This window comes from Adiantum capillus-veneris, chromosome 18 (genome assembly GCF_014529385.1).
Source record: "Adiantum capillus-veneris isolate H3 chromosome 18, ASM1452938v2, whole genome shotgun sequence".
Classification (NCBI taxonomy): Eukaryota; Viridiplantae; Streptophyta; class Polypodiopsida; order Polypodiales; family Pteridaceae; genus Adiantum; species Adiantum capillus-veneris.
This window is the reverse complement of record NC_140948.1, coordinates 106,231,773-106,255,618: the sequence shown is the minus strand read 5'-3', so window position 1 is coordinate 106,255,618 and position 23,846 is coordinate 106,231,773. Positions and strand designations below refer to the sequence as shown.

General features: G+C 44.9%; 1 protein-coding gene across 1 annotated transcript in view; it reads left to right on the top strand.

Annotated features, from left to right (window-relative positions):
- The window catches only part of LOC147436146 (uncharacterized), a 40,624-nt gene that overhangs the window by 3,319 nt on the left and 13,459 nt on the right, over nt 1-23,846 (top strand). The window contains exons 2-9 of the mRNA XM_086489064.1: nt 13,094-13,217; nt 13,294-13,484; nt 13,574-13,669; nt 13,764-13,859; nt 14,164-16,232; nt 16,311-16,441; nt 16,547-17,451; nt 17,545-17,660. Coding sequence (XP_086345190.1) covers nt 13,094-13,217; nt 13,294-13,484; nt 13,574-13,669; nt 13,764-13,859; nt 14,164-16,232; nt 16,311-16,441; nt 16,547-17,451; nt 17,545-17,660 — 3,728 coding nt within the window. The remainder of the gene's footprint in view (nt 1-13,093; nt 13,218-13,293; nt 13,485-13,573; nt 13,670-13,763; nt 13,860-14,163; nt 16,233-16,310; nt 16,442-16,546; nt 17,452-17,544; nt 17,661-23,846) is intronic.

Here is a 23,846-nt window from a genome sequence, read left to right as displayed (position 1 = left end):
GTATGTAGTGAACTACCTAGGCTTGGTAAAGTGATAGACTATGGGAACACTCCAGTGCCTACACCTAGCACACGCTGGCTATGCTCGTGCGTCATTAGAAGATATGCAGCCACTCTAAAGTGCCTGACCATGCATGTCCTGCATACAAGCTCGCAAGGGTGCCATAACACTCCCTAGGTCGTGCTAAACCCTAGAAGTAGGAGTTGGCTTGTCCACATGCACATACGGTTAAATGTGCATGTGACAAATTGCCTCTTTGACCTGTTTTAGAAACCCTAACCCTAGAACCCTTACAAAATTAAGTGCCGAAAACAAAATTCAAGTGAGAGGGGCATGATTACTCTTCGTCGTCGGAGTTTTGAGGGTCATCTCCTAGGTTTTCCTTGACCTAAGCAAAGAGAGCTTCTTTATGGTTGTGCTCGACCTTGTGAGGTGGACCGTGGTTCCTCCTTATATTGTTTGAGGCCTTGTGGCGATGTTTGTGTCCGGTTTTCAGGTGCACGGAGTTGAAATGGTGACAAGATTTAGATTTTACTCTTCCACAAATCTTTACTTCTTTACTTGCTTGAATGTGTGCTACTTAGTATGAATGATGGTTCCTTTATTTTCTTGTAGAGAGAATGAGAGGTAGAGATGTTTAGACGGAGCGAGAGTGAGAAGAGGAAAATGACATCCGATGGGGTCCCAACCAACTCTCTCAAGGGCCCTCCACACCATTGCCGATGTCATATTTGCTTTTGATTGCGTAGATGGATTGTACACACGTGTAGTATCCCAATGCAAACTCTAGTGACTCAAATGGGAAATGTCGTTGCGGTAATTCTTCAAAATGAAGTTGTAAGGCGCAGCGGTAGTGAATGTTGAACTTTGCTCAAGATGAGTGCTCCCTCCCAACTGTGCTCAAAGGTTCCTTTTACTTATGGAAGGGAGAGCCTTCCGTTCCTTTAATGAGAGAGTGCAAATGATCACAAACAAAGTGGATAAACACTGTGAATGAAGGTGCTGAGATTGAGAGATAGAAAGAGAAGAATACGACACCAGAATGTTGTCAAACCCTCCTCCAAAGGCCCCACTCTCTATAACGAGACCGGTCTACTTATGATTGCACAAATCTCTACAATGCTTGGACTTGCCGACGATGTCGACGACGACGAGACGAGACGGGCTGAAATCTGCAAATCTTTATTTGCTGAATTCTGACTCTATGTCGATGACGACGGCGATGATGACGATGCAACGACGACGCGTTGAAAACGCAGATGCTGAAATCTGCGTTTTCCGGGCCGAAACTGCAAACTGCGTTGGATCTGACCGTGCGGCGAGGATCTGATGTAGGAAGGTGAGATCTGCGAGGTTTGGGACTTCTTTTGCGGGTTCTAACTGCTGAAAACTGAAAACGCTGAGTAGTGGGCTGATTCCGTTGCGAAGATCTGCAAAAACGGTGAGGTTGATCCGCAAACCAAAAATGCTAGGGGTTGAAAACGAGTCTTGCGGGGAATCTGCTAACGCTAGGGCTGATCTGTGGTCTGTTGTCGAAACGCTAGGTTCCGCTGTTGCCAGGAGGGTTTGCAAAGCAAAAACGCCAGGCTTAGTTCTTGATGGAAAAACACTAGCTTTGCAGATGGCGGAAAACGCTAGGTCTTGTTGCTAATGGGGGTCCTGCTGAGAAGGTACCTGTTGAGCAAGTGCTCCTGCTGCCTCTTCTGCCAGAAAGTGCTAGCGCTAGGTTTCTATATATACAAACTTATGAAATTTGCCCTACCCAGTTCCCAACAAAAGTCACTTAAAAATAATAAGTGAAAATTGGCTAAAATAGGAAAAATAGGTCTATGCACTGTAAAAATGCTCCTGATGGGTTTTGACTGAAATTTGATGATCATGTTGTTTTGCAACCAAAGGATATGCATCTAATCTAAGTGTCTAGACTTCGAACTGTGCTCAAGGTTCCTTTTACTTAGGGAAGGGAGAGCCTTTCGTTCTTTAGTGAGAGAGTGCAATGGACCCGAACAAAGTGAATGGATACTGTGCGTAAAGGTGCATGAGAATGAGAGATAGAGAGAGAAGAGAATACGACACCAGAGATGTTGTGAAACCCTCCTCCAAGGGCCCCACTCGGGGAAGCGGGAAAGGGCACCAAATGGTGCTGGCCCTAGCAAGAAGAAAGGGAAGGAGAAAGAGAGTGAAGATGCAAAGACCAAGAAGAAAAGGAGACCTCGCAGGAGGTTTGAAGTAGCGGATTTGCCATTGGGAGAAGGTCAGACAGCTTATAGTCTCAAGGAGGATCTGATTGGGAGGAAAGTAAATTGTACTTTTGGACAGTTGATGAACATGGTACCCAAATTTAAGAGGCAGTGGAAGTCGTTAGTGAATCTTATTGAAAAAGAGCCGAAGCGTGGTCATGTCAGAGTGTTGTCTCTGGAGGAGTTATCCGACATCTGTCCTGTGGTGAACGCTTGGCACAAAGGTGTGGGCATGGGAGAGGCCTACATTGATGGAGGTGCGCAAGTTTGTGTGATCACACAGTCATGTGTCGAGAGACTTGGCTTGATCATGTCTGGAAGCTCTGGGTTCAGGATTTGACTAGCAAATCATGCCAAAGTTAAGTGTTTGGGACTAGTCAAAGGTTTGGAGATTGATGTTTTTAATGTGAAAGTAATGGTGAACTTTCACGTTATGTCGGCAGGTTTAGGAGCTTTTCCTCTCATATTGGGACGACCTTGGTTAAGAGATGTTGGTGTTGTACAAGATTGGGGCAAGGGCACAATCGTTGTGTATAGCAAAAAGGGAGAGAAGAGGATGTTTGATATGATTACCAAACAGCTTCTGGCATTAGAAGAGGTGTTTGAAGATGATGAATCTGCAATCACCAGTGAGGGAAGTTCAGAGGATTCAGATAGTAGTGCTACTTCAAGTTCCAGACGAGGGTGAAGTGTCCTTTTTGTTACTTAATGAAGAGGAGAAAGAAGATGGTGAAGTGCTGCAGATTTCAGAGGATATAAATGCGTCAAGTCGATTGGAGCAGCTTGAAGAGTTAATGCAGCCCAAGCAAGAGCTATCAGTGAAGAAAGGACTTGTTCAAAATATGCTAAGTACAGATTTGTCACAAAAAGAAAGGGCAGAATATCTGAAGATGCTGGACAAGTTTCCGAATCTTTTCATTATATCATATCAAGAAATAAGGGGTTTTGTTGGGACCCAGTGAATATTGAGTTGATAGAAGGAGCAAAGCTAGTGAGACAGAAACTAAGAAGAATGGGTAAGGAGCAAATGAATGCCTTAAAAGAAGAAGTGGATAAGCTATTGAATGCAGGGTTTATTGTTCCAGTAGATAATGCTAAGTGGGTCAGCCCTGTAGTGGTCACTCCCAAGAAGGATGGGCGTTGGAGAGTTTGTGTTGATTATAAGCCGTTAAATGCAGTGACCAAAAAGGATTGCGTGAGTTGTTTAACCAAGGAGCATGTTTAACCAAGGGTGAGTTAAACCCTAAAAAATGTCATGTGGCACAGCCAAGGGTGAAGCTTCTTGGGCATATGATCTCTGAAAATGGAATTGAAGCAGATCCAGGGAAAGTAGAAGCTTTGCTATTGCTGTCATCCCCAAAGGATACAAGACAATTGGCTACTTTCATTCAGAAGGTCAAATATGTGTCTCGTTTCATACCTTTGGCATCACAGTTGTTGTATCCTTTGCAGCAAGTGGTAAAAAATGATCCTTTGGAGTGGACACGTGACTGTGAGGATGTTTTTGACAAAGTTAAAGAAGTGTTGAGCACCTTACCTGTTATGCAGGCCCCTGATTGGGAGAAGGATTTTTATGTTAACCCGTCAACTGGAGAAGATGCTATTGGGGCTATGTTGTTGCAAAGAGGGAAAGAGTCTCAATATATGAAGCCTTTTTATTATGCTAGCAGGGTGAAAACTCCTCATGAAAGAGAGTACTCAGAGGTTGAATTGGTGATGATTAGCATGGTCTATGCGTGTAGACGGTTTATATATTATTATCTTTTGTGGTGCGTATGCCCTATCAACTACCTCATTTTTGTGCTAATTTTTTCGATTTAATGCTTCTTTTAGTGCTAGGCTTCATTATGGCTGAGTCTGCCCTTGATCTCCGGAGTCATGACAGAAACTCAATACGTTGAACTTTGTGTTGATGTATGCTCATGTGTGTGTGCGCGTGTGGTGTGTGTTGTGTTTGGGAGCATATGTTAGTACCTAGTTCTACACCCACTATTGGGCACTGACGACGTTAGTGGGGATGTCGTGGTATTTAGTCAATACTGTGCATGATGGAGCTGATGGTTATATTGTCTTGTGGGTGACTACCATGGGTCTATACCTTGCACTTCCCTTTAAGGGTGAATCTGGGCTTACCCTGGATTCATCTAGGTATATTTTTTAGTCGTATAGCGGACATGCAGACTTCACATTGTGAAGTTTTCGTCCGAGTTACGACCAGTTGATATTGTGCTAATTCTTTCTATCTTTTGTGGTGCGTATGCCCTATCACTACCTCATTTTTGTGCTAATTTTTTTGATTTAATGCTTCTTTTAGTGCTAGGCTTCATTATGGTTGAGTCTGCCCTTGATCTCCGGAGTCATGACAGAAACTCAATACGCTGAACTTTGTGTTGATGTATGCTCATGTGTGCCTGTGCGTGTGGTGTGTGTTGTGTTTGGGAGCATATGTTAGTACCTAGTTCTACACCCACTATTGGGCACTGATGACGTTAGTGGGGATGTCGTGGTATGTAGTCAATACTATGCATGATGGAGCTGATGGTTATATTGTCTTGTGGGTGACTACCATGGGTCTATACCTTGCACTTCCCTTTAAGGGTGAATCTGGGCTTACCTTGGATTCATCTAGGTATATATATTATTTGTTGCAGAAACCGTTCACCTTTCTCACTAGTTTTTCATTGCTTCCTCAATTGTTCAATAACTCAAATATATCAAAGGCAGTGATGAAATGGATTATTGAGCTGCAAGAGTTCCAATTCACTTTTCTAGTGGAAGAGAGTACTTGGGCTACTTTGGCAGACTTACTCACTTATAAAGAGACTCCTGTTTTGGTTAAAAAGGAGGTGGTCCAAAGGAAAAAAGTAGAAACCCTTGCTATATCAAATGCTTCACTGCTACATTTTGATGGCTCTTATAGAAGAAGTCATGATGCTGCTTCTGGTGGGGTTGTTATTTATGATGCGCAGGGAAATCTTGTGAGGAAGTAAGGGTTAAAACTCAATGCAAAGAGTAATAATGAAGCGGTGTATATGGCTCTTGAAGGTGGGTTACACATTTGTCTACAATTGGGAATCAAACGTTTGCAAATCAAAGGTGATGCGTTGTTAGTGGTAAAGCAGGTGTTGGGAGTATGGAAGAATAAGAATCCTAAACTGAAGAATCTATGCTTCAAATTGAAATCGCTACTTAAAAAGTTTGAGGCATGGAGCTTGCAGCATGTCGAAAGGACTCAAAATGAAGAAGCGCATGAGGCCGTGCAAGCAATGATTACTTGTGTGTTTGTGTTGAAAGCGGATGCCCCTTTGTATCATGGAAGAGAGGTGTTGTCAAAAGAGGTGGATTTCTTATTGACCGGTCTCTTGCCTGAAGATTTGCCTTCATCTAAAAAGTATGCTTTTATGAGAAGAGCAAGGAAGTACAAAATGATTGGTGATATGCTTTACATGAATGGAAGTGATCTGGTGTTGCGTCATGTGCCTTGCAAGGAGGAGATTTACAAAATTTTAGAAGAAAACCATGAATGGTCTTGCGGAGGTCATTTTGCTATGAAGATTATGCTTCACAAGATCTTGCAAGAAGGCTATGTTTGGCCTAGTATTCAACGGGATGTCAATCACTGGTGTAAATCTTGCTTGGCTTGTCAAAAGATGGGAAACAGGGTTCTTAAACCCAAGCTGCGGAAGACAATCCTGGCTAATGAGGTGTTTGAAAAATGGGGCCTCGATGCTATTGGGCCATTACTCACTACAAGTAAGAGGAATGTGTATATTTTGACAGCGGTGGATTATTTATCACGTTGGGCATAGGCCAAGGCTGTCAAACAAATTACCAGCAAGGAGATGGGAAAATTCGTGTACGAGCACATATGCTGCAAGTTCGGGGTGCCATTGGAGTTACTGTCTGACAGAGGGCCAAGGTTTAGAGGTGAAATGTTCGATTTCTGATGCAAGAAGCTTGGCATAGAGTATAAATACAGCACCCCTTATTATCCGCAGTGCAATGGACTTAATGAGAGGTTTAATGGAGAATTGGTGAAGATTCTGACAAAAATGACTTTAACACATGCCAAAACTTGGGACTCATAGTTGCCTTGTGCGTTATGGGCATATAGAACGGCAATAAAAACTAGCACGGGATTCTCACCATATCACTTGGTTTATGGCAAAGAAGCCTTGATGCCTATTGAAGTGGAAATCCCTGCACTCAAGTTTTTGTCATTGCAAGATGAAGAGCAACAAGATGCTTGGCAACAAAGGTTATTGGATTTACAATGTCTGCAGCTAGACAGGCTTCTGGCCTTGGATTACTATCAAGAAATATGTAAAAAGGGCCAGAAAAGAGCTATGAATGCATGAAAGATAAGGGAATTGAGAAAAGAGATCTCGTTTTGCGATACAATAGTAAATTGGACCACACTTTAAAGAAGTTTCAGATCAAGTGGGAGGGTCCTTTTACTGTTGTAAACAAGTTTGATTGTAAACAAGTTTGATAATGGGACATATCAGCTGGCTGATTTAGATGGTACACTACATAGCTACCGTGTTAATGGTTATAGACTTAAGAAGTATTTAGCACAGTTGATGACTATTGTGACAGATGAGATGCTATCAATGGAAACAAAGAGTGTGAATGCGCCACAAAAGGTGGATGAGGTTTTTGGGGATGAGTTGCATCAATTGTTCACCCTGGGACCTTTGCTTGTCATGAATGATCAAGCAGGCTAGGGGGGTTGACAAGTTTTGTCAGGTATTTTTTGGATGAGTACAAAAGCCAACTTGCTGACCACCCTTATGTATATATATATATATATACATAGTGCTTCCAGCTTTGAAAGTATCCGTGTAAAAGACCCTGTACAAAGACTTGGTTTTGGTCAAGCTGTTGGTTGAGTTTTGGGTTGATCGAGCTTTCAAAAAATAGTTTTTAATGAGCATTCCTAGCCGTGCTTGATAGCTTGCAAATCGGATTTCGACATCATGAGTTACATGCACTCGAAGTGGATAGTTTTTCGCTTGAAAAGTGGCGGCGGATGCACGTGGGAAGACGGCAAGTGGACTGACTTGATGGTTTTTTTTAGTAATGGTATGCTTAGAAATTTTTGGAGTTAGTCGGGGTAATAAGTTCCAAGCCGTGCTTTACCGCACTATATTTGGTGGTCGAGGTCACCCGCTACGCCTCTGAGAAAATGGCTCAGTTTGGGGGCAAAACAAAAATTTCAGGTTTGGACATGGGGAAGTTGGGGAGAGCATGCCATGTGGCAATGGAATAACCCCACATGGCGGGGAGCATGTGAAAATTGGAGGGTATAAGGGGGGGAGTGGGTACCCCTAATGGTGTATCAAAGGAATTAATGGAGCTTCTTGGCCTTGCTTGAGAGGGCTCGTGGGCTTTGGGGAGAGGAGGGGGCGCCCAATCTGTGTTCCCACTGCCTGGACAGGCGCCTGGTCCATTTTTTGGTCCTGGGACACTGTCCCCCCTACTTGCCTTGGTCAAAAAGTGTCCGACAGCCCATTTTTTACCCAAAAAAGGCTCAAAATGGACCAATAAAAAGGTGCCTAAAGAGGGAAATGAAGTCGGCTAAGAAGGGAGAGAAAATCCCTTGGGATAAGAACAAAAAAAATCCCCCTTTAATAGCTGTATTTTCCTGCACATCCTTTTTTGCCTACAGAGACTTGTTTTTTGGAGCTTTTGAGAGACCTTCCATCTTCAAAAGCTTGTAACTTTCTCGTCGGTTATCAGAATCAAGCATATGGATGCTCTACAGAGATCCTCACGACACAAGCTTCGTCTTCATGGTTTCGGTTTTCTAAAATTTTAGTCATGGTTTGAGTTAGAGCTGTTTCTCGCCCATCTTCATAGGTGTTCGACTATGGTGTTTTCTACCGTCATACAGGGTTTCTTTCCAACGGTGTAACTCGTGCAAAGCTATAGAGGCGCTTGTTTTCCTCGTCGTTTGCACGTCAACAACGTGTCAAAGCCTAAAGAATGGGGCCAACTTACATATGCCGGCCGAGGGGCCTAAATTGTAAGAAGAACAAGTAGTAGAAGAAGAAGAAGTCCTACCAACTTATGGGGACCCCATCCGATGGGGCCCCAGTGACATGAAGGCATCAAAATAAAGCAGGACCTGCACGCACGCAAAAACTGATGACGTAGTAGATTTTCGAAAATTGCACTGACATGATGACGTGGCAGGTTGTATGGATTTCTGCGTTTTGCGATGGCTGATGACGTGGCAGGTCGTACGGATTTCCGTAAATTGTGCTAGTAGTTTTTTGGCTTTGCTTTTTGGATTAGAAGCTTTTGAGTTTTAAAGGCTTTTCACTGTAACTGCTTTTCAAGCCAAGGGCCTTTAAATATGAGGCTAGGACTCATTCTCTGGCATGCTTCCTGGAGAAGGTGTAGAGTCTGGAGTACCGGCTTGTATTGTGTTGATGCAATATAAAGAAATACCGAAATGGGCGCCAAGGTTTGGGGCCAATACTCTCTGGGGTGGAATTCCGCCACTCCGTGTCGCATGTCGTCTCTCTCTCTCTCTCTCTCTCTCTCAGTTAAGTTGTTATTGAAGTGCTAAAAGTCTGTTCAGTCTGTTCTTTCTCTATTGGCACGTGGTGCCCGTCTTGTGACAATACCATTGTCTCAAACGGGAGCGCACACGAATAATCAACAAGATGAACATAAATAATCTTTCAACTAAACAGAGTTGAGGGAGAAGTTCGACACACTATTTGGGACCAATAGATGGGCTGGTCTCCCCTTAAAGAGAATCCTTTATTAGGGAGAATCTTTTTACAAGCACAAGAACCGAAGAAAATCCCTTTGTTCTAATTCTCAAACTTGATGGTCGTTCCTTCCCGTGAGGGGAATCCAAGAGACGAGCTCTCAATCCTTTTTCGGTTGTACTCGGAGTCGAGATTCCGCAGACAATTTCCGTTCCCGGAATTCCCAAGCGTAGGTTGAATCCTTCCCGCTTCTCCTTCGCGATGAAGTACCTGCAAACACACACACAAACACAGGACAACAATTCGTATGGCGAATCCACAATAGATACTTGTCGCTCTTGCGCGGGAAAAGCGATTCCGTGCTTCATAGTCTTGCGATCTCTTGCGTCTTCTGGCAGCAGAGTCTTCTCTTGCTGGCATTGACAACTCCTCCCTCTGAGTGAGGGCATGGGATGCTTTTATAGCTCCTTGGCCACGACAAGAATAGCTGAGTAGAGGCTGTCCGCGTAGAGATCCCGACATTTCTTTTTGTTTTTTTTTTTTCCCCTGTCCTACCTGAAATAGGGAGACAGAAATCGTTGGGTGGTTTTGTTGCTTTATTTTCCAGGTGGCTGTCCACTTATTAAGTGGGCGGCCGACATATTTTAAAATTGGTCCAAAAACTCAATAAAACCTTATAAGTTAAAAACAATGCTTTTCACAGCACTTCCCTAGCATCCCTGGATGCAACCACATGCACAAATGCAATGCAGACATAGATTCCTCGGGGGAGAGGGTCTGCTCTTCCCGGAAAACTCGTTAAAATATTCTGCTTTTTAAGAAAAGCTTCTCAGAACCCATCTTTATTCTTGTGCTTGTGTCTTTATACGTATTCCTCTTTCCAGTTCGGGTTTCCTGCCAGACCAACGAGAGTTTTTCTTTCCGATTCTCCCGTCACCCTATTACGTGATGCATCAGGAATATTCGTTTCCCGATCTCTCCTACCGAACTAATGGTAAAACCCCTTCGCGATGCTTAATGTCTCCCATCATATGACGCATCAGAGTTTTCCGTTCCTGATGGCTTTTAATAATTCCAGTAGATCTACAGTTCCTAACCTTACGATTCAAGTGCACATCTTTAAATATCCTAATTTCAATAAAAAGAAAAATTAAGAAAATAGTCCATTTAGCAACAGAATCATTGGTGCGTGGTCGGAAAAGGTAGTCCCTGCCAAGATGCAAATGCTGCAGCAGTAGCCAACCTCGCTATCTTTGGGGCCGGTTTGGATGGGGAGTAATCCGCATCCGAGTGACCTCTAGACAAAGGCATCTGAAGAGACTGTCCCACCCAGGCCCAGGCTAAGCGTGGAGTCCATAGGGCTACATCCTCCCTCCAAGAATCCTCATGTACAATTACATAGCAAGGGGGACTCTGAGTGTCAGCAAACAAGTGCACCACAATGTGCCTACAACGTACTGCATCCGGCGGCGTCACACTAAACTTGGCTAGAGGCCAAAGTGTCTGCACCAGATCTGTCACCCCCAGGTCCCCTGTGTGGTGTGAGAACTCAATAGCTTGGGCCCTGGGCCAATCAAGAACTGTGTGTAGGGTCCACTCTGTATGATCCCTGCCGCACAGCGGAAAGGAGAAACCTACCACAGTATCCAGAGCCTCAGTGCGTCGGGCTGCTAGAAAGAGGACGTGGACTCGAAAGCAGGCATCCGCTAGGTCGGGAGAAGAGTCACCAAGGAAGCGTGTGAAGCTGTAGTTGAAGAAGTCCCATCGTTTGCGAATGTCAAAGCTGGTCAAACCCCGAGGGACTATTGCAAAAGGAGAGGTCTGAACCAGAAGTGGCGTCCTCAGGTGGGGCCATCTCTCCCTCGCAATGCGACTCGTAGCGAAAGTACTACCAAGAGATCGTCTTGCTGTGGATGTGTGTCCAATCCCCTGCATTTGAGGAGTGTGGGATGGGTCGGGTGATGAGGCTGAGGGTCCCACCAAGGAGAGAGGAGGAGCGGGAGGTGGGGGTGAGGGTGGAGGAGGGAGAGGAGGAGGCGGCGGAATGGTGGAGTCTGAAGGTGTGTGTGTGGGGGGGGGGGGGGGGGGGGGGGGGTGGGGGGGGGGTGGTGAAGCTGAGGTGGAGGGGGCCTCCTTAGGGGGCTCTTGTTGGAGGGGGTCGAAAAAGTTCCCTGTTGGAACCCAATGTTGTTGAGCTACAGGAGGTCGGCCACCGGGGGGGGGGTAGTGTGGCAAGCCCGTCCTGTCGACGGTGGCCAGGCACCTGTTGCCAACCGTCAGTTGTCTGATCGTTGGCCTCTGTCGAGGTACTAGCCTGTGTGACATGGATACCTGTCTGCTAGGCATGCTCAACCTTGGGAGGCTGTGCATGCGCTGTGGGTCGAGATCTCTTGCGAGGACAGGCCTTTGCTAAGTGGCCCATCTGCCTGCAAATGAAGCAGTGGTTCGGGAGTCCCGAATACTCCACCCTCTGGCTTTACCAACCCCCACTCACCCTAGGTAGAAGGACCACCTTCGGGAGAGAGTGGGTGTCACAAACCAGCACGCGTACTGAAGGCACATCGACAGCCTTGGCTGCAATTGAAGCTGTGGTGCGCGGGGTCTGCAAGATTGTCCCGATCTCGGAACCAATCCTGAAAAGAAGCGGTAAGTACCACCTCCGCAGGCCAGGGAAGCAGATTGAAGTAGGCAAGTCTGCCTCCTCGACAAGAACATCCGATGTGGGATCGAAGCCATGGCGCCACTGTCGAAAATGAGCTCTGACCGCTCGGATGACCAACAGGCTCATCGAGATGACCTTGTCAGCCATCTCGGGAGTCTCAAACTCTATCTGATAGTATCCTTACCCGAGAAGCTGGATGTCAGTGATCTTCCCCACCTCTTCTAAAAGGCAAGCCTGGAGGAGGTCATGCACCTCCCTCTGCTGGGTATGATGCTGAGAATCTTGCAGATAACAGAGGTGGCATGAAGGCGCGCCACCTCTGCCTCTAAGCTCGCTTGCTTTATCGGCGATAGAGCAAGTCGGATGGTGGGTTCCGTGGAGTCAGGCGAGGGGGCTTTCGTCGAGTCCCTCTCTGGCGGAGCGGAATCCTCCATCTGTGTGTGTTGCTACAATATCGAAGGAGAACGGGACAAAGGCGAGACTAGAGATCGGAGGCGAAGCAAATGGCGATGCCCTTGCCCTGAGTGAACAAGAGTCAGGGAGGGAGGAGGTGGGCTTTTGGGGGGGGGGGGGTGTGCAGGAAAAGCTTCGGCAAGCGGGAGTGGCTGCAGGGGGTAGTGGCAGCAACAGTGGGCAGAGGCAGCACGGTGGGGGGCTGGGGCAGCGTGTTGGGAAGCGCAGCGATGGGGGGGGGGGGGGGGGAGACTTGAATCCCATGATAAATTATAGAACCCGAACTTGAATATTGAAAGAACTCCAAATTTAGCACTAGTATTAGACATGGGAGCGGTGGAATTTCCGTCCCTAGAGTATTGTCCACGAAATTGGTGCCCCTGGCAGTCTTTTCTGACTTTCTCAATCCAAACGACACTCAGTGCGATTACAAGAATCTCCAAAAGAGTTTTGCGACCCCTCCCGCAATGGAGTCTCTGATGCAACTTGTGTGTCACCAGCATAGTCACAAGGGACGCGTCCCGAGGAGTGGGGACGGGGGACGGGGCTCATATGAATTTTTAGTGTAAAAAAGAGGGCGGGACAGTAAGTGAGGACGGGAAAACCAAAAATGGGCGTCCCCTGTGGCTATGGTCACCAGAGGTGGCTATCAAGCTGGTCTACAATAGGCCATGAACGGTTGAACATAAAAGCAAACCCTTCAGAAAGCAAGGTGCCCAAAAACAACCTCAGCTGCTTTTTGCTGTCGAAAACAGCATAGATTTGCGATCTTAGATTCTGATCGCACAAATGCTATGTTGTGCTCTGCCATATCAGCACGCTGATGACAGGATGTCCAGTCCACATACAAGATCTACCTATGACCATAAGTTGAAGAGAAGTGGCCGCAAGATTCTTGTATAGCAAAAGGATTATTGAATTTAACATTGGTAGTATCTTATGCTGAGATTGTATGGTTTGTTTTTTGTTTAGGGTTTATGAGTTATTGACCTGGTTTTGTTGCTTTGCGACAGCTTGCTGAGAGGTTGGAGAAGAGTGAAGCTGGAAGAAAGAAGCTGCGGCAAGCAATTTCTATTCTCCAGGAGAAGTTGGAAGCCATGGAAAAGGTCCTCAAAGTCAATGAAATGCTGCGAAAAGGTAAGATCCATAGTTTTTTTCGAATATCAATGCTGGGTGTATGAAAAGTCAAATCAAGCATTTTGTTTAATTGCAGAATGCGAGCAAGAAAGGCAACGGGCAGATAGTGAAAAGCAGAGAGCTGAAGAGGAGAAAAGGCTCAAATCCTTGTTGGAGAAAGATTCTACGGCATTTAAAGATCAAATGGCCAAGATTTTACAGCGGTTAGGAGCCGTTGAGAATAAGCAAAAGGCTGACAAGAAAGAAAATGAACGTCTTAGAAATGAGGCAAGTATTATTTTGTTCTGGTGTGTTTATGCAGCTTTTGAGCTTTGATGTGTTGGCTTTTGTTTTAAACTGGTTTGAAAACAATGCAGGTAAAGCTTTCTGTGGAAGGAATGCGTGTAGCTACTCAAGCTGTAAATGCAGTTCAAAGCTCGTTCCAATCCTTAGAAACAAATTTACTCGAAAAGGTTTGCCTTTTTCACCCCTCGTCTCTCGAGGAACTTAGTAGTGTTGTCTTGTTCATGTTGCGGCATGATGCAGAGGATGGATTTGATGATGCAGGTAAATGCAGCATTTGAAGAGGCACATGTTGCCACTCAAGCAGTAAAGCATATGCAAGATTCTCTACAGAGCATGGAGCAGATTGTTGACAAACAGGTGATTTTGATACCAAAAATCAATACAATGACCTTTTTAGAAATTTATGCTGGTTTGTGTGTGATTGTTTGGGAGTGGATCTGCCGAACCATATATTATTGTGCACCATTGTTGGGCTCTGATGATGTTTTTGGGAATGCTGTACTCAAATAAGCAATACTAACATGATGGAGCTGATGGTTATTTTGACTTATGGATATGTACCATGGGTCTACAACTTGCACTTTCCTTCAAAGGAGATTTTAAATGTTGTTCGTATGGTGAGGCACCATTTGATTGTCTTTCTTTGCTTATGCCTGTGCAGGGATCTTCACTCATTAATGAGCTAGGGCTTCCACCAGTTGGACGTGCTCCAGAGAAGCTTGTTGATGAAATTTCACGCCTTTTCAACAAGGAGAGGCAGTCACATTGCAAGATAGAGCATCGGCTGTCTATGCTTAAATCTGCTTTCAAAGTCGGCAGGAGGCACCATGCTTTAACAAGCGCAGAGAATGCTGTTGATCTAGAAAGTCTCGCATCTTTAAAAAAGAAAAAGGACAAGGTGTCAGAGAAACGTAAGTCACGAGGTGAGGAGAACATTTTTGACAGGAGGGTAAGGAAAAGGATGGAACCATTTGATGCGCCTGCTGTCAACAGTGCAGTAAACAGATTGGCTTTTAGTGGACATGCGCAAGCCCATAAGGATCAGAGTCTTAGCAGTCCTGTGAAAGAGCAACAGAGGACTTCAGATGAGCCAGGTGCTTTACCTGTTGAACCATGCTCTCATAACACTGCAAGCAATGATTACCTCGAAGAAGCTGTTGTAGATCACAGGGGGAGTTCAAATGGCAATGTAGATGTGCAGATGCCACCAAGAGGAGCCATAGTTCCTACACATAAAGAGAATTTGAGAGATCCAACGGTTCAAATTGTGAGCAGCAGTGATTGTAAAGAGGCAATAATGCAAAAGAAATGCAGCATAGAGTTACGATCTGCAAATGATCATGGAGTAAGCCATGCCACAAGAAAAAATAAAACATCTGCAGAGCAGGAGGAACTGGATCGAGGCTTTCTTGCAAGCAGAGACCCTGCTAATGTGTCTAATGATGTTGATTTGAAAGATGTTAATGAGCCTGATCCTGATGTTGACACAAGTGATGATTCAGATGAATGGTGGTGGTCTAACGAGAGGGTCTTACTATCACCGTCATTACCAGAGATCCCTTCTCCTGTTCCATTCAGAGAATCTTTGCCTGGTCGGGAATGCTTTGATTCGGTTACAGACTCAAGTATCAGTCGCAAGGAGCTTGTGAATGATGCCTCCGTTGTTTGTGAAGCTGCTAATTTACAAGGGAATGCTATCGATCACAACCCAGATTCACCGGATGCTTGTAATAATCGACTTGGTGGGACCAGTTCCAATGTTTACAACCTGCTTGACAGTTTTTCTGGACTTGAGAAGCAACAGCGGTCTAATCATAGAGTGTCCTTGAAAACAGAGTTGGTCTTGAACACCCCCACTGATCTGGGAGGTAAGGTTTTAGTTCAAAAGGTGCCATCTACTCAAGATGATGGTGTGAGAGTACCTGAAATAGGCAATAATCTGGAAGCCCACGATGTTGACAAAACGTCCCACAACATTCATCCTAGTTCAGATCCGCTTACCACAGGCACTGGCAGTGTTGCATCCCATGAGACTTGTACTTGTTCAGGTCCTGTTTCTAAAACCACAATTAGGCATGAAAGCAGTGTTATGTTAGATAATTCACAGTTTGAAGATTACATGCTTGAAACTGTTGGTGCCGCACCTTTAACTGAAATTGATGAATTTTTGGAGGTTCTTCCGCCCCTGCCAGACATTTTACCCAGTGAATGCTGTGCATTTGATTCTCATGTAAGTGTGCACAGAGAACTTGTTGATAGCACATACTCAATCAACAAAGTCTGTGCATCAAGTCAACCTCAGGCTGCATGTGAAAAGCAGGCTATTGATAAGGGGTGTAAGGAAGAATCTGGTGAGAAGTCGCCTACTTCCACTGATCTGGACCATGTCGCTCATCCCATTTCTCAAGGACAGCCTTCTCAAGTAGAATTGTCTGATGCTGAATGTACCAGGGACAACGAAGCTTCTTCTGTTATGGAGTCTTTAAATGGTTTCACTTCTCAGGACAGGCTGCCTTTGAATAATAAGCCATCTAACTCAAGTGAAGCTTCTACAGTGTTTCTGCTGCAAGCATTTGATATAGATGGTGCTGATGCTAAAGTTGATCTCACAGCTGCATGTATCATCGTAAACAAGTTGGAAACCCACTTACTACACTCTAATTCATTGAAGGAAGGGGTGGAGCTGCAAGAACTAAACCTTTACAAAGCCAGTACGGGTTTACCCTTGGTGTAAGTGTTTTGGCATCATTTTCCTCAGCTTATCAATTTCTGAGTGTTAGGTGATAATGATTATGTTGCTGTTTACAGATACATGGCCTGCTGCATTATCTCAAGTGCAGTAAATTTGGTGAGGTCGGAAAAAGGAGAGGTAGAATCGAGTGCCACAGCAAAGCCAATCGATTCCTTGCTGCAAGCTTATGTAGCTTTTATCAGAAGCAGTATGTAAAACCTAATTTGTCCCCCTTCCCCCTTTTCTTCTCTTCCTATCTTAAATAGCTTTTGGTTCACGTATGCATTTACACTAACCTTTGCTGGTATTGCAGTGTTTGGAGACAAGGCAAGTATTGTGCTTAACACCATCCTTGCTCAATTAGGCAGATTCTTGATTCAAGGAAAGGCCATGCTGGTGACACTTCAAGAAACAGTCTCTCCTTGTGAAGATCCCCTTGGTGTTGCCAAAGTGTTTCATGACAAGAATCAGTGCAAGTATGAGTACTTTGAGGCAACTCTGGGAGATATTTATGCTGGAGGCAAGGTATTGGCTGCACTATGTCAAGTTCTTGCTTGTGTCACTCACCTGCAAAATATAGTTTATGAGGTTCTTGGATGGTGTGACAAGGATATTATATGGCTTCTTACAGTTTTTTCTTCCTTTTCTTCCATATGTGGGCATACTGCTTTTATGGTCGAGGCAGATGATCTCTTGGGACATGCTATTTGTGCAATCATTGTAGAGCTTGTGGCTAGTGTTGAACAGGATTCAGAAAAAAAAGCCGAAAAACCAAAAGTCAGTGAAGCCACACCATGTTTACCTGATGTGGACCCAAACCATCTTGTAAGCTGGGATTCTTTGAAGGATGTCTTGAAGATCAATGGCACGTTTAGTGTAAAACAAGTTTTTCTTGCGGCACTGGGGGCTCTTCAGTACCTTCTCGGCTCTAAGGGGGACTCCTTGTTATCATCGTTTGTAAAGACGGATCTTCTCACTGCCAAGGATTGTGTTGTCAATGATAGTGACCAAAGAGAAAATCATGAATGTAACATATCCTACCAAAGGTGCGTGGAGGATTCATGCATGCATCCAGAGGTGTCAACTTTGTTCAAGACCGTACCTGAAAGTCTTTTGAAGAATCAGGCGGGTTGTGCCCTGAAGACTTTGGGCCCACGTAAGTGGCAGAGGAAGTATATGGAGGCAGTAACATCAGTGGAGTTGATTGCGCAATTCATGGTAAGTTCTTTGACAGGTTTGTTTCTAAAAGCAAAAAGGGATTAGAGCCTATGTTAGGAATTTCCATTAATTATTTACTTGCTTGTGATGCAGGGTTGGGATTGGACTTACAATCATCTCATCCTAAAATGTCTTTGGAAAATGGTAGCATCAGGCTTTACCCAAATTTGTGCAGCAGGAGTATCACACGTTCTCAGCATACTGATGAGGTATCACAACATGAATCAGATTATTTTTTGGTGAAATGTTCAAGGGAGAGGGGAGAGAGGAAGATGGGAAGGAGCAAGGTAGGGTGTCTAAGAGAGATGAACATGAATTGCTTGCAAGCGTTCCACATACCATGGTTTAGTGATTATTTTTCCTTGCCTGTTGTTAGCGTCAGTGAAACCAGTGATGCGTAGAGGTTGATAGGATTATTGGTGTCTAAGAGTAACCCCTGTAAGTCTAGTAACATCATTGTCCCCCCCAGGAGCAGCCAGCATTGGAAAATGGCCATTAAAGTGCTTTGGAAAGTGTTATGAGATGAACCTGTACTGGACGTTTGCCTTTAATAGTGCAGCATGCTTTTATCCTCCCTTTTTCCTGTCATTCTTTTCAAATTGTTCTGTGACCATTATATGAACAGTCTTTTTCAAGGGACAATATAATTGACCTCTAGCCTTGATGTTGCTTTGCTCATCATTCTGACAAACTTGGAGTGAAAACTTTGGTGTGGGCGCCGTCAGATTTTCCAAGTATAAAGGCTTTGAGGAGGCTCGTATGTGTACACACCTACTTGGACATTGCATGCATACTGTAGAGGCTTCATCCTGAAGGTGCCAAACATACTGTGATGGGGAGTGAGTTTTGGAGGTTATCTCTTGGGTTTGCCCGTCTAGATCTTCTAAGTGAGGGCTTCTTTGTGGTTGTGCCCGGCCTTGTGAGGCTTTTCAAGATTCTAGGCATGTGGGGGAATATTAAGTCTTTGTTCAGTCGGCCACTTGTAAGCCTTTTTGATTGTTGGCGCCCTTTTATTTGCGAGTTTTCTAATTTATGCCCCCATTTATGGGTTGTGGTGAGTCGGGCATTTTTGTAGGCTCCTTATATAGGGAGGGGTGGTTTGTGTCTTGACTTGGAGAAAGTTCGTGAGAGAACGCTTTTGGGCATTCTCAAACTTTTTCCAAGGAGATTTAGAGATGCTACCATCGCATATTTAAACTCCATAAAGAAGCACCGGTGCCACCAAGGTGCTATGGGAAGCTTTGTATGGTCAGAGACAAAGTCATCTCGATATTTGCTCAAGGAGGCTTTACCTCCTTTGGACACTCACTTTGGTTGTGCACGACAGCTTCCTACTCTAGGATTCCACATATAGTTCTTATGAATTGGATGCTCTCTCTCTCTCTCTCTCTCTCTCTCTCTCTCTCTCTCTCTCTCTTGGAGAGCCATGTATGAAGGCTTCCCCGAGACTTGGAGTATGTCCACGATTGTGCCTATTTTCAAGTTAGGAGATCCCATAATTCCCGGGAATTATCGCACCATCATGGTTGGTCACACATTAGCTAGGCTGTATGCATCCAGTCTTGAACAAGAGTTGAGTAGATGGGCAGAGCGAGAGGGCATAAGAGCACCAGGGCAAGCAGGTTTCAAGAGAGGTTTCTCCACTCTTGACCAGGTTCTGACACTCAGAGCTATTATTGAGGAGGGTAGACACCATGGCAAGAGGATCTATTGTAGCTTTGTGGATTTCCGTAAAGCTTTCGACACAGTGCCGAGAGCCAGACTTATATGTAGATTACAGGACATGGGTGTACCTACAGAGCTGATTTGGGGGATTTTGGCTCTATACAGGACAATGATGGGGTGGGTACGCACCATTGAGGGAATGTCTGACATGGTCCTCTCCACTATTGGAGTAAAGCAGGGTGCCCCATATCCCTGACTCTTTTTGGGATGTATATGGATGAGTTTTCGAACTATGTAGAGCGTCAGGGGGACAGGGGGGGTCAGCTAGCAGGGACATGGATTCCACTGTTACTATATGCTGATGATATTGTGCTGATTTCTGACTCTCCAGAGGGGATGCAGCGTCATTTGGATGCTTTGCATACATTTGCTCGTGACAGTGGATTGTTTGTCAATCTAGGGAAAACCAAGGTTATGGTGTTCAACACCACACCACAGTGGGTCAGGAGGTCGGCACCCACATTTATGTATGGCCAGGAGATTGTGGAGTACACAGGTGCATATACTTATCTTGGGGTAGTCTTCGGTGGACCTGTGTTTTCACTAAGGAGAGCATCAGAGACTAGGCTGACGAGAGCATATGTAGCTTTGGGAGGGCTGGAGAGGATGTGTTCGCAGATTCAGTTTCAGGAACCGGGAACAAAGCTTTGTCTTTTTGACACTCTAGTCACTCCAGCTATGCTCTATGGAGTTCAAGTATGGGGACGCTCAGTAGACCACCATGGGAGATCTGGCAACACAGATGGATGGAGATGTATGGAGAGGCCTCTGGTCTCTATGATCGCTTGGATGATTCGGGCTAAGGCCTCAGTACCACATGAGATTATCCGAGCCGAGCTAGCCCCCCCCCCTCGTGGTGGAGGCATTGACGAGATCAGTTTCCTTTATGCACGGTCTATGGGATCTCCCCAGGGACAGGTACGCTAGCTCCCCCCCCCCTCGTGGTGGAGGCATTGACGAGATCAGTTTCCTTTATGCACGGTCTATGGGATCTCCCCAGGGACAGGTACGCTCAGCTTGCCCTGGAGTCATCTCGACAACTAGCTCAACTAGCTCTACAAGGCGATATAGCATGTTGGTATGGACAGATGACAACATGGTTTCAGTCGCATGGTCTCAACATGGATAGATTACATCCGCTTCAATGCTCCCTGGATACACCCTCCCTGTTGTCTCTCACACGGACAGAGATCACTAGACTCATATGTCAGGATCTGATTCAACTAAATACCAAGAGCACATGGATACAGCCGACATAGGAGTTAGGCACGAAGATGGCCTTCTACAGAGAGCATCTTCTCCAACTCACGCAGGACGGCTTTGTGACTAAGCCTGCATACATGGAACACACTTATCTCATGGGATAAGATGCGCTATTGGACAGATACACACATCCTCACATCAGCTCCAAATCGAGACTGGCCGATTTCGAGGGGTGCCGGCAGGAGCTAGGATATGTCACCTATGTAACTTAGAGCCAGAGACAGAGCTGCACTACACATGTCACTGCCCGACATACTATGAGATACGCGGCCGCTTCCACTGCCTGTTCAGAGAAGAGTTCGGACCTTTTTCTAGAGTCATGAGATACAAGGATCAGAGGTGTCTTGGATTGTTCCTGCTAGAGCTGCGCAGACTTAGGGAGAGCTTGCTTAGGACATTAGCGGAAAGACAGAAATGAATCACAGATTTCTTTACACCAGCTAGAGGAGAGCCAACGGAGCAGTCATTACAGCAGATCTCAGAGCCTACTCATACTAGAGGTACACTGCTTGATCGAGCCACGAAGCTTTGCAGATCCAGACGTCCACAACCTCGGGGGGTCTCCCACTACCGACGAAGGCTGCAAACTGCCCAACCAGAGTACTGACCATGGTGGAGGTCGATGAGATCCAACAGCGACCGATGAGAGATTTCATCTGAACCCACAAACCCCCCCTCCCCCCCCCCCCCCATCTTATTTCTTTTCTCTTTAGTGTTTTAGTGTTAGTTCTTTGTTCTTTGTAACTTTGTAATTTCCGTACTCAGACATGGTATCAGATTCACCAATTGTAACTTTTTGGTCTCATAGGTCATTTTGGCCTTTTGAAGACGTTAATATAACATTTCATTTCATTTCTCTCTCTCTCTCTCTCTCTCTCTCTCTCTCTCTCTCTCTCTCGGAACCTTCACTCAGAGTGTCATTCTCTCTTTTCTCTCTAGTCTTTGCACATCTCTCATGAAGTAAAAGGATCTCTCTCATTCAGTAAAAGGAACCTTGGGTACGCATTGAGCACTCATCCCAAGCATTCACCATCAATCACTTCTGCTGTACATAACATGTTCTCAGCCCATTGTCATTGGTCTGGGCTTGAGGAGGGGATTGCTGGGTTCAAGCTCTAGTTAATGTGTCTAACCCATGTGGGAACACCCTATTGTCAAACTGATGCACTCCACTCTTTATAGTGGAGTTCTGCATGGATAAAAAGGGTGGCTAACAATCAGTCAAGTTTTCCTATATATGTGAAAGGCTTTTTATCAATCAAATATAGCGTGTGAATTCTTGGTCGAAGCTCTCTCTGCTTTCTCTCTTGTTATTATTGCTCTCCATGCCATCCCTCTCACCATGGTACTCCTTTGTCATCATCTTCCATGGCCATCTTCACCCAACGTTGATGTGATCCCTCATCATAGTGACAACCCGAAACGGAAACGGAAAAACCGGAGTTTCGAAGTTTCGACCAAGGTCTAAATGGTTAAGAAACAAGGTTTTTTATTTTATTAAGAAAAACCATTGTAATACTTAAAACAAGAAGCCTAGAAATATAAGGCATTGATCATATTATACAGAACTTGAGATTTATATGACAAAACTTAGAACTTTCAACGTAGGGTCTACCAATGACCACTTTGAACTTTGAAGAAGGTCTGGCAAAGTTCAAACCAAGACTCAAGAGACATTCAATTTAGAGACAATTTTCAGTGTCATAAAAAGACATCCGTACATGATACTACTCAATGTCAAAAAACTAAGCAAAAAGTGACCAAGTCATAAGTGAAGACTCACGAGCCATAACATGTCTAGTCTTGAAATCCATAAATCGCCGCAATACAAAAAGATAGGGTTTATTAACATAAAGATAAGCAATCCATTGAGCCAAGCCCAACATAGTCATTTAATGGAACTATTGATTCTCAAGAATGTGAGTCCTTGAACATTAGACATCTGCCCTCAACTTTTTTTAGGGAATTTTTTTTTTTCACTCAAGAAACTCTTTTTCGTATGGTCCGAAACTCCCAAGAAACTCCATTCCGTTTCTCGGGGCAAGAAACGACATTTCGTGTCACTATGTCCCTCATGGATGATTGCTTGGCATCGAGGGTCCTCAGCTACACCTCCAAATTTATCAGCTTCATCAGAGGAACTCCATCATATAAAGATGAAAGTTGATCCCAATTTACTTCGCATTCTTCATCAATTTGATGTGATCAAGGATAGATGGTGGACTACTCAGGACAATAAATGATTGGATTCGAGCATTGATACTCTCCCATAGCTTTGCTCCCGCAAGATCCCTTGGCTTTAGAAAGTTGCTAGTGACAAAACCTCCAAGCTCGCAAGAGTTGAAGACCGCGATCTCCAAATGGCATAGTTGTCACCATTCAATTGTCATAGTTGTCTCCAAGTGGCATAGTTGTCACCATTCAATTGTCATAGTTGTCTCCAAATGGCATAGTTGTCACCATTCAATTGCCGATCTGTGGGAAAGGTAGGAAGAGTAGGTATCTTGATTGGTTGATCACCTATGCCGGAGTAGAATTGAGACCAATCTCCCGAGTCGTTGATGGATGCTCCATCATGAACATCATCTTGTTGTACTTCTTCGGCATGGACTGAGTTAACTTCAAAATCACTCCTCCATCGTGTGGGAGTACTTGGGTGTGTGATGAGGCTAGGTTGAGGTGGATGAAGGGAAACCTTAAAATCAACCCATTGTAGAAGAAATCAGCCCCAAATCAGTAAAAAACAGCAAATGGGCAGCCAATGGATCTTAGATCTATCGTGATAGATCTCCTTAAAAAAGACCTCGTATTGCATACCGTCCACCGAATGGGCATGGGAACTCGATCTGTAGCAAAGTTTGCACTTTAGGGTGTCAGAGCGGAGGAAAAGCCTAGCGCTAGCAAGGAGAAGTGAGATCCCTTTGGGAATCTGCAAGAGAGAAAAAACATTGGCGAAAGTGAAAAACGACTGAGAGAGCAGCTGCAACACACAAACGCTAGAGAGAGCCCAAACGTTGGAAGCTGTGATAAAATTGATATGACTAAATACAACACCAAGGTGTTGCCTATATATGTGCACACAGAAAATAATGTACTTGCAAGCTAAAAACCCCATGGATAAAAAAACAGGCATTGCTGCTAATGAATGTGTAAAGTCACTTTAGTGACATATTGTCCACATTTTTAATAGGGGAAAAATGCAGAGTACTGAGACTCTCACGTAAGGAAGCCCTAGGAACAGGGGTCTCGCCTCATGCCACCCCCAATTCTTAATCTGCTCCTAAGAGACATTGGAGCCACCACCAGATAAGAATCTGAAACTCTTTAATATGTAGAACTGTATGTGTAATGCATGCTAGAGAATGTATTGTTTGGCAATCATGGGCACTAGGCTGTATGCATAAAGA